Source organism: Lemur catta, chromosome 1, assembly GCF_020740605.2.
Source record: "Lemur catta isolate mLemCat1 chromosome 1, mLemCat1.pri, whole genome shotgun sequence".
NCBI classification, from domain to species: Eukaryota; Metazoa; Chordata; class Mammalia; order Primates; family Lemuridae; genus Lemur; species Lemur catta.
The window spans coordinates 139,785,812-139,796,790 of NC_059128.1; the positions used below are offsets into that span (position 1 = coordinate 139,785,812).

Genomic DNA, 10,979 nt, shown 5'->3' on the forward strand with positions numbered 1-10,979 from the left:
CACAGGAGTGGAGGGAAATAAGGGAGTCAAAGAGAAAAAGTGGAAGGAAACGGTGGCTGAGAGGAGGTACAGACTATGGCATATACCTCTAAAAATTACTTGTTTCTATTGGCCTAGATTGTCTTTCTGTGATAATAACATTTTATTAGAGTGTTGAAATAAATTCTTTGTGTATTTATAAAATGTTTATTACTGCAAATGTTTTGTTTGCAAACCTAGTTTAGCACTAGTTTTTAGTGCTGTAATTTAAAGCCTATCCATATTTGAAAGTATTTAAGAATGCTGTGTATATCTTTAGCTTTTAATAAAAAACTAGGAAGTTTAAGTAATTCTCTACTTCTAAAATAGAATTTTGATTTTCTTGTGTATAACATTCAGATAATTTAGGAGTTAAAATGGATGCACTGTCCATAAAAGAAATTATATTAGAAAACTAGTTTGTTCTGAGTAGAGAAATAAATTTTTAGAAAAGAAAAATCCAGAATTTCACTGGGAAATACAGTTTTTTGTTCCAGAGTTTATTTTCAGTTAATTATATAGAGCCTATTCTATAGACCAGTGCTATCCAGTAGAACTTTTTGTGACGGTGGAAATGTTCTGTATTTGCACTGCTGTATATGGTAGCCACTAGTGTCTCCCTAGTCGCTTGTGGAGTTGAGCACTTGAAATATGGATAGTGATAAAGAACTGAATTTCAAATTTTATTTAATTTCAGTTAATTTACGTTTAAGTAGCCACCTGTGAATTGTGCAGTGGTTTTCAACTGGTGGTGATATTGTCCCCAGGTGACATTTAGCAATGTCTAGAGTCATATTTGGTTGTCAAAACTGGGGAGGAACTACTTGCGTCTACTACATAGAAGGCAAAGACATTGCTAAACTTCCTACAGTACACAGGATAGCCCCCTGCCCCTAAAGCAAAGAATTATTTTGCCCAAAATACCAATAGTGCTGAAGTTTAGAAACCCTGAGCTGATAGGTATTGTATTGGCGGATATGGCACAGAATGTACAGATTTTATGATCATTTTTATTTGTAAATTAAATTTGACTAATACTCATGAAGAGATTAAAGGTCTAGTTAACAGGTTTTGTATTTGAAAGTTTGATACTAAGATTAGTGCAGTGAAGTTTGAGAGTCCTTTATTATTTGCCTGTGACGTAAGGCAAGAGCTTGCTGATGCTCCCCTTCTCCAGCTGAAATACTTATATCAAGTATTGTGTGAAATAGTGAACCAACATCTCTTCATGACTGTACAGTGCTGGGGTTAAAACCGATTCAGAATGTTCTCAGATACATATTGATGTATTTACAATTCAGTGATATTTTGGAGTTGATAATACAGGGTGTCCCAAAAGTCTCCATACAAAGAAAAATTTTGTAATGAATATTATGTAAATAAAGGTACATTTAGCTACAGTTTCCCATTTTCCCTATGTATGGCGACCTTTGGGATACCCTGTAGTTGAATATGGTTGATGAATACATGGAGGTTCCTTATACTGTGCTCTCTACTTTTGTTTGTTTGAATTTTTCATTCATATAAAGTAAAAAAACAAAACAGTATTACTTAGTCATAGGCATAAGTAATAATGATAGGATGTGGAATGTGACTATTAAATTATTTTGACAAGGAAATAGTATTTATTTTGTGTGCCTTTATTTACTCTCTCACAATTGCCAAGTTGCATTAATATGTTCTATTTGAAAAATAGTGTCACATCACTAAAAAAAGTCACTGCATTTACAATACTGACATTCTTTCACTGTTACAGATTGTCCTGGGTCACATAATGCCAGCTGAGCGTAAAAAGCCAGCAAGTATGGAAGAAAAAGACTCTTTACTAAACAACAAGGAAAAAGACTGCGGTGAAAGGCGACCAGTGAGCAGCAAGGAGAAGCCAAAAGACGATCTCAAACTCACTGCCAAGAAGGAGGTCAGCAAGGCCCCTGAAGACAAGAAGAAGAGACTGGACGATGATAAGAGAAAAAAGGAAGAGAAGGAGCGCAAGAAAAAAGAAGAAGAAAAGGTGAAAGCAGAGGAAGAATCAAAGAAAAAAGAGGAAGAAGAAAAAAAGAAACATGAAGAGGAAGAGAGAAAGAAGCAAGAGGAGCAGGCGAAACGTCAGCAAGAAGAAGAAGCCGCTCAGATGAAGTAAGACAGTTTTATTGTGATTGTTGCTGTGAAGGAATAGGAAGATGGGTATATTTTAGAAACAATGATTATTTGAAATCAAACTTCCTGGGTGCAGCTTTTTGAGAGTTGGGAGGTAACTTACTTGTTCTGTTAGCTTTACTGACTAGAGTCATGCTTAAGGTGCTTTAATTATTTAAATTAAATAATCTGATTTTTTTTTTTTTTTTTTTTGAGACAGAGTCTCTCTATATTGCCCAGGCTTGATACAAACTTCAAGCAATCCTCCTTCCTCAGCCTCCTAAGTATTTGGGATTGCAGGTGTACATTACTGCACCATGCTTGTTTTTTGGTTTTATTTATTTATTTTTGAGACAGGGTCTTGGTTTGTTGCCTGGGCTGGAGTGCAGTGGTAAGGTCATAGCTTACTGCAACCTCATACTCGTGGGCTCAAGCAATCCTTCTGGCTTAGCCTCCCGAGTTGCTAGTAGTACGTGCGAGTGCTATCATGCCTGGCAGATTTTTTGTAGAGACAGGTCTCCCTGTGTTTCCCAGGCTAGACTTGAACTCCTAGCCTCAAGTTATCCTCCCACCTGGACCTCCTAAAGTGCTGAGATTAGAGTCATGAGCCACTGAGCCAGCCTTGTTTTTGTTTTTTAAAAACTTTTTTTTTTTTTTGGATGAGACTGGCAGGGACTAAAAACTTTTTTTCATGGTATGATAATATTCCATTTTTTTATATTGAAAATCTTTAGTTCTTAGTGACTGCTATTTGTTGAGTTCTTATTATGTATCAGGTACTGTATATAGTATATTAGCATATATCCCTAAGACAGGACCGATGAAATAAGTTTACGGTCCTGATCTTAAGAGATTAATAAAACAAAGCTTAAAGAGGTTAAGGGCACAGTAAATAGTGGAGCTATTGGTCTGACTTTATTTTATTTATTTATTTTTTTTGAGACACAGTCTCGCTCTGTTGCCTGGGCTAGAGTGCCGTGGCGTCAGCCTAGCTCACAGCAACCTCAAACTCCTGGGCTCAAGTGATCCTACTGCCTCAGCCTCCCGAGTAGCTGGGACTACAGGCATGTGCCACCATGCCCGGCTAATTTTTTCTATATATATTTTAGTTGGCCAGATAATTTCTTTCTCTTTTTAGTAGAGACGGGGTCTCGCTCTTGATCAGGCTGATCTCGAACTCCTGACCTCGAGTGAGCGATCCATCCACCTCAGCCTCCCAGAGTGCTAGGATTACAGGCATGAGCCACCTCGCCCGGCCTTGGTCTGACTTTAAAACCCATGTTCTTAAGCACAATCCCACAATACCTCCTGTTCTTATCTTTATTTATTTTTTTAACTTTTTTTCCCCCAGTCCTCGTAGTGACCATCAAAAATTGCCAATGCTGACTATATTACAAGTCATCATGGCGGGGTATTGGGAAAAGTTTTCAATTAGCAATAATCACACCTCGGATAAATCTCGTTGGCTGCAATACTGCCACTGTGCAAAACTAATTATCTTTGTTTAAATCTATTTTTAATTTTGTAAATCTATGCAAGTAAATAATAAACTGGTAAAAACAAGGTAGTCTTCATAGGAAGAACACCAATGATATAGCAAAAATTACTGTTGAATAGCATGAGTGCTTCATTCAAATATATAATTTTTAAAAGCTGTTTTCAAACATGACTTTCTATAAATTCTGAACCACCACCTTTTTCACTAGAGTTCTTCTTAGGACCTCTACTTTTAATGACAAACTGGAGCTTAGGTCTGGAAGGCAGTAGTAGTGGCCAGTTTTGGAATCCTCAGAACCGTGATTCTTGAGAGTTTCCTGTTTGTTTATTTTACTTTTTTTAAACAAATTTTAATCATATTTCTGTAGTCATTTCTAGTAGTAAAAAGGTACTAAAAAAGAGAAAATAAGAAAAAGAAAAGTTAAAAAAAATTTAATCATAAAGATATTCAATTTCATAGTAACTTTGCTTTGTCTCTCCTCCCATCAGAAGAGCTTAATTAAAAAGCAAAAGCCTAACTTTTTATTAGGAAAATTTCCAACATAATCAAAAATAGAATGGTATAATGAACCAGCCCCCTCATCCACCCAGGATCAATAATTACCTACTTTTTTCACTTGGAGTATTTATTTATTTTTTAAGAGAAAGAGTCTTGCTCTGTTACCCAGGCTGGAGGTGCAGTGCCTGATCATAGCTCACTGCACTTAAGCTCCTGGCTCAAGTGATTCTCCTGCCTCAGCCTCTTGAATGGCTAGGGACTAGGTGCATGCCACCATGCCCGGCTAATTTGTCCCTTGAAGTATTTTAAAGTATCATAGTATTTTACCTATAAAGACTTTGTTATATATCTTATTCCCCCCTCCCGCCCCCCTGTTATATATCTTAAAGTGTTTTCAATACAGGTGAAAACTGAGTTATTTAATGCATATACATGCTTTCTTAAAGTGTACTCTCACTGCTAATCCTGTGTTTATGTGTGGCTGGAAGACTTACAAGAGATGCTTAAATGTCCAAACGATGGAGACAACTTCTCTATGAACATATTTTAGCTTTTATTGGAAAAATCATAGAATTATACAGTAACTCAGGGATGATTGTCTTAGAAAGATGAAGATCTACTTTTTTAGAGATTTATATATTAAAGTTACATATCTCGGAAGCCTTGAAGTGATACATTGTTTGTCTGCCCTCCACCCCCTGTCCAAATTATTTTATTACTTTTGCAATTTAAACTTGTTCCTTCTTTTTAGTGGAAAAATAGGTGTATCTATTTTAGCTATTCTTTGCAAGATAAACTGGGTTTGTTAGCTTTTTATTACAGAGTTTTTTTATGATAGCTCTCTTCTGGTTCTTTTCCAGATTTTCTAAATCACACTTGAATTTTTAAGAGCCCAAACCTAGAAAGGTATTTTATTAAAGGTTTGGTTAATGCTGAGTGTGGAAAAACGTTATCTAACAATTCAAAAAAACATTTCTGATGCATTCTTTTGTAATGCTTATTCTTTAACTAAAGTATTCTTTTTGGACATTTTTTTCCCTATTTGCTCATTGCTTTTATTGTTTTACATTTCATATCTTTCACAAGCATATTATTTTATGTTTTTTATATTAAGCATCATGTTTCGTTTGTTTAGCTTGCCAGTTGGCTGAGTGAGTTTTAATTTTAAAGCTAGTTGTTCAAAATCCTCTGCTCTACCACACTGGTATTATCAGTATACAGTACTGGGATCTGTTATCTTAAGTCATTAATAAAATGTCTTTTCTTGGCTGGGTGTGGTGGCTCCCACCTGTAATCCTAGCACTCTGGGAGGCTGAGGCAGGAGGATGGCTCAAGGTCAGGAGTTCAAGACCAGCCTGAGCAAGAGTGAGACCCCATCTCTACTAAAAATAGAAAGAAATTTGCTGGACAACTAAAAATATATAGAAAAAATTAGCTGGGCATGGTGGCACATGCCTGTAGTCTCAGTCTGTAGTTCCAGCTACTCGGAGGCTGAGGCAGGAGGATTGCTTGAGCCCAGGAGTTTGGGGTTGCTATGAGCTAGGCTGACACAACCGCACTCTAGCCCAGGTGATAGAGTGAGCAAGACCCTGTCTCAAACAAAAGAAAAAATGTCTTTTCTTGTTTTTTTGAGAGAGGGTCTTGCTCTGTTGGCTGGGCTAGAGTGCAGTGGCATCATCATAGCTCACTGCAACCCCAAACTCCTGGGCTCAGACAATCCTTCTGCCTCAGCCTCCCAAGTAGCTGGGACTACAGGCATGTGCCACTATGCCTAGCTAATTTTTTTCTTTGTAGAGAGGAGATCTTGCTGTGGCCTACGTTGGTCTCAAACTCCTGGCCTCAAGCTATCCTCTCCTCAGCCTCCCGAAGTGCTAGGATTACAGGCGTGAACCACCACACCTGGCCAATAAAATGTCATTAAGTGTAGGGAAAGGGCCTTCTGCATCTTTTGTTCCTTGTGGATTCTGATACTTAGATGATTATATTTTCACTGGCATTTACTCTTCTGGTATTTGTCAGTGATGCTTCAAAATATATAGAGTATTTATTTATTTGTTTGTTTGTTTCTTATGCAGAGAGAAAGAAGAATCTGTTCAGCTTCATCAGGAAGCTTGGGAACGACATCAGTTAAGAAAGGAACTTCGTAGCAAAAACCAAAATGCTCCAGACAACCGACCAGAGGAAAATTTCTTTAGCCGCCTGGACTCAAGTTTGAAGAAAAATACTGCTTTTGTCAAGAAACTAAAAACTATTACGGAACAGCAGAGAGACTCCTTGTCCCACGATTTTAATGGCCTAAATTTAAGCAAATACATTGCAGAAGCTGTAGCTTCTATTGTGGAAGCAAAGCTGAAAATCTCTGACGTGAACTGTGCTGTGCACTTGTGCTCTCTCTTTCACCAGCGCTATGCTGACTTTGCCCCATCACTTCTTCAGGTCTGGAAAAAACATTTTGAAGCAAGGAAAGAGGAGAAGACGCCTAACATTACCAAGTTAAGAACTGATTTGCGTTTCATCGCAGAATTGACAATAGTTGGGATTTTCACTGACAAGGAAGGTCTTTCCTTAATCTATGAACAGCTAAAAAATATTATTAATGCTGATCGGGAATCCCACACTCACGTTTCTGTGGTGATTAGTTTCTGTCGACATTGTGGAGATGATATTGCTGGACTTGTACCAAGGAAAGTAAAGAGTGCTGCCGAGAAGTTTAATTTGAGTTTTCCTCCTAGTGAGATAATTAGTCCAGAGAAACAACAGCCTTTCCAGAATCTTTTAAAAGAGTACTTTACGTCTTTGACCAAACACCTGAAAAGGGACCACAGGGAGCTCCAGAATACTGAGAGACAAAACAGGTGATTTTCAAATGTTTCTCAGAATTGAGAATTTATTTTGGAGCTCATACTTAAAAATGTTTAAAGTCTTCATGCCACTGAAAGAACTTATGGAAAAGGGCTCCTTACAGGTGATTTCTTAACATTCTAGGAAAATTTCAAAGTGTAACAGTCTAAGTACTCATGTTTAAATGTGGGTCTGTAATAGATTTTGTGTCTGATTTTAAAAGAAATCTAGTGAGTAGATGGTGACTTTTGCTTTGTTGGATGTGTTTTCTTCCTGTGATTTTAAAAATTCCTTAATATTGAGGGGTAAATTTTCTTTTTCTGTCACTTTGACTTACCTGCTATTAATACTATTTTTTCTGTGTGTTTTGATGTTCCCTCTGTATAACAGGTTTACTTTCATTGTTTTGTATTTTGTTATTAATGTCACTGGTGATACTTGCTCTTTTTAAGAAAATGAGTCATTCATTATCAGTGGTATTTCAGATCAGAATTTTGGGAGTGTGCAAAATAAGCTGTGAAAAAACTCCTTAAATGCTGCTATATAAAGTGCATTTGCTGGTGCCTTCTTCCTGGGGGCATCTATTTGAATTTCTAAAGGAATAGCGTAGTGAGCCTGTGATAATTGGTGAAAAGACCTGATTTTGGGGCCAATTTTGATTGTTACAAAATATTGAAGATTGCTGGGTAGTATCTATACCTAGGAGGCAACAACAAGCTAGAAGCTGATGTAGTTTGTGGGTATTAGGTCAATTTTGTTTTTCTTAAGAAATGGGGGTCTTGCTGTGTTGTCCAGGCTGGTCTCAAACTTGTGGCTTCAAGCAGTTCTCCCACATTGGCCTCCCAAAGTGCTAGGATTATGGACGTGAGCCACTGTGCCTGGCGAGGTCAACTTTTATGGAAGGTGGATTGTGGGGAGGGCTGAGGGGGTGCAGAAAGGAGGCGATAGCAGTAGCATTTGGTGGCATACTTCACAGTGGTTTAAATTGCATGGTTGAGAATCTGAAATTGTTATTGATCAGAAATTTATATGGTAGATAGATACCCTTTTGTGTTTTTTTTTTTTTTTTTTGAGACAGAGTGTCACTTTGTTGCCCTGGCTAGAGTGAGTGCCGTGGCATCAGCCTAGCTCACAGCAACCTCCAAATCCTGGGCTTAAGCGATCCTACTGCCTCAGCCTCCCGAGTAGCTGGGACTACAGGCATGCGCCACCGTGCCCGGCTAATTTTTTCTATATATATTTTAGTTGGCCAGCTAATTTGTTTCTATTTTTAGTAGAGACAGGGTCTCGCTCTTGCTCAGGCTGGTCTCGAACTCCTGACCTCGAGCGATCCACCCGCCTCGGCCTCCCAGAGTGCTAGGATTACAGGCGTGAGCCACCGCACCCGGCCTCCCTTTTGTGTTTTCATAAGTTTGTAGGGGAGGACTGGTTTAAGTAGTTACCACTGGAAAATGGTTGACTTACCCAGAAGAGAAGACAGGAATAGGGTATGCCAGTAGTACAGTTAGGACAGGGTCAAGGTAGAGACTGTGGGTGAAAGTCACTCAGAGGTGAGAATTTAAGATGGCAATGGTGTTATCAGTGATTCTTAAAAAGAAAAAGGATTGTCATCCTTGTTTTGTGCTTTTGATTAGCGGGCCTTGTTTTAGATTTTGAAGAGTCCTCAAAGTTTACATCATCAGTAGTGACTTAGAAGGAATATGGAGGTCTTTTATTAATAATTCTCACATATTTAGGCCTTCTTAATTATGATTTATGTAGTGATTTCTCCATACATTCTACCTACTACACCACAACTGAGTTTCTAAGTATGCTAATCATTTATTAGGTGTTAGTGGCTACTTTAAGGGTATACATATGTATTTGCTTTTGATTGGACTTACAGAATTGTGGAAAGTAGAGAGAAATTGTACAATGTTTTAATCCAATCGTTACCTTTCCAATGCAGGAATCCATTTTACAGGTTAACATGTAAGATTATTCTTCCTCTGAATGCCTCTAAAAAGGAGCTCATTGCTCTTTGAAAGCCGTTCCAGTGTTGGACACACCTGTTGGCTAGGAATTCTTTGTGCAAGCTGAAATTTAACTCTCCTTATAAAATGATTCCCTTTGGTTTAGTTCTTTTTTTCTGGTATGAATGGAATAAAGCTACTCAAAGAGGAGGGCGTCTATGAACTGTTTACATGTTCACAATGAATTAAGTACAGACACTGGGAGTAAGCATTTAGAAATTTTTATAGCAATTTTCCATTGTGATATTCTTATTGTATTTTATGAAAGTGTCTGTAATGGTTGAAGAAAAAAGTTGGCCCTTTACTACAGATAGTTTGAGAAACACTAGTACAGGACACATGTCCTCTTATTCCCATGATAGTGTCTCAGATATTTGTAGTCTGCCACAATGTTTCCCTTTCCTCTTCTCCAGGCTGTATACCTCCTCCAGCTCTTCCATTTTGCTCCGCTGATTTCCAGACACTTCACTCTCCTTAGGACTTTTGTTTTGGATGCATTTTTTTCTTTTAACAGGCACTTGAAGATAGGATTTCCTTTTTTTTTCCATTGAAGGCACTTGATGCATTTTCTATCTGTGACCTAAAATTGCATTTAGCTTTTATAGCTGCCTTGTCATTCTTTTGACTTTTTGTTAGGCTTTTTTACACTAAAGCCTAATTTCTCATGTGAACTGCTACCAAACCAGTTCTTCACCTTGAACTAGTGAAATAACTTTTTGACCCTAAATACTTACCTGCTTATCTCTTTTAAGCTTTCTTTAGATACTTTTGGTGTATTATGTAAGCCTAATGATAACTTTGACTATTGATGACATGTGTATTGTTAATAGTGTTTATCTGCTGGTCACATTCAGCTTTGATAAGCAGCTCTTCTGTTCTTTTATTATTGGAGTCATTGATGAAAGTTTTGAACAGGATGTAGTGTTGAGAATACAGCTTGGTAACCTTTCCCCAGAAACTTTTATCCATTTTGATACAGAACCATTAACACATGATTGTTAGAGAAGGTTACTTACGTAGTGTAAATTGACCTTAGCATTGTAGCACTTAGATGTAATAATTTGGGGTCTCAATCACCATATAATTGATATACAGCTTAATAAATCACTCATGCCTTAGGGTAGCTTCAACCTGTGCTGCCTCCTATGTGGTAAAGATGCAGATACATGGCTGAGCAAAAGAAGACATCTCTACTTGGCCTAATAATGTTAGTCTCCTACCTTCCAAGAGGGTACATTACAGTGTACTGCTAAAAATGATCACTTGCCAAAAACTTCTCCCTCCCAGTCATTATCCAGTAGGTGTTTTTGAGGGTTTTCTACTGATACATCATAGACATAAATCATGGGCAATATTTTTTCCCAGTGAGGTTTCTCCTAGGTGTGATAATGCTAGAAAACCAAGTTCCAAGCTAGCTGATATTTAAGACTCCTATATAGTTAAATTTCTGTAAGACTGCATTCAGTATCTTTTAAGAGGTCAGATATACTGCATTATTTTCAGTCTAGGAATCCTAAATGCTCTCAGTCATTTTAAGGAACTTGGGAGACAGCACTATTAGAGATTGTGAAGTCTTGTCTATACTCATTAAAGTCTATACTTAAAAATTCAACCAATTTTTAAACCTAGACCAGTAAAATTGCTGGTGTTTTCTTAATGACACTGTAATGAATGAATGAAGGAGGTGATTGAATGAAACATTGAGTCCTCTGTTTTTTTCTTGTTATCTGAGCCACTATCATGGTTGTTAGATAGCTAATGTTGTTTCTAAGCCCCTGGTGGATTTGTAAGCAAGCAATACAGCTGACCCTGGGGTTGGGTGAATCCTAGTAAATTTGAGTCTGTAAACGTTTTGTATTTAAAATAATGTAATATTTTATAACATGTTTTGCTTAAGTGATGGATCTGGGGCATTTATAATTAATATTTACACATTTTAAAATATCTAGTAGTATTTGCCAATTTGGAGTTAATTA

At 37.4% G+C, this 10,979-nt stretch overlaps 1 protein-coding gene and 1 non-coding gene across 3 annotated transcripts in view; one reads left to right on the forward strand and one right to left on the reverse strand.

Moving 5' to 3' along the window:
• UPF2 (UPF2 regulator of nonsense mediated mRNA decay) overlaps positions 1–10,979 on the forward strand; it is a 92,127-nt gene that overhangs the window by 3,102 nt on the left and 78,046 nt on the right. For both annotated transcript variants that reach the window (XM_045535954.1, XM_045535960.1), the window contains exons 2-3: positions 1,775–2,154; positions 6,226–7,005. In XM_045535954.1, the coding sequence (XP_045391910.1) occupies positions 1,793–2,154; positions 6,226–7,005 (1,142 nt within the window). In that variant the 5' untranslated portion in view covers positions 1,775–1,792. The remainder of the gene's footprint in view (positions 1–1,774; positions 2,155–6,225; positions 7,006–10,979) is intronic.
• Positions 3,506–3,646, reverse strand: LOC123631041. The gene has a single exon (XR_006732925.1). It is a non-coding gene; the product is annotated as a U4 spliceosomal RNA (small nuclear RNA).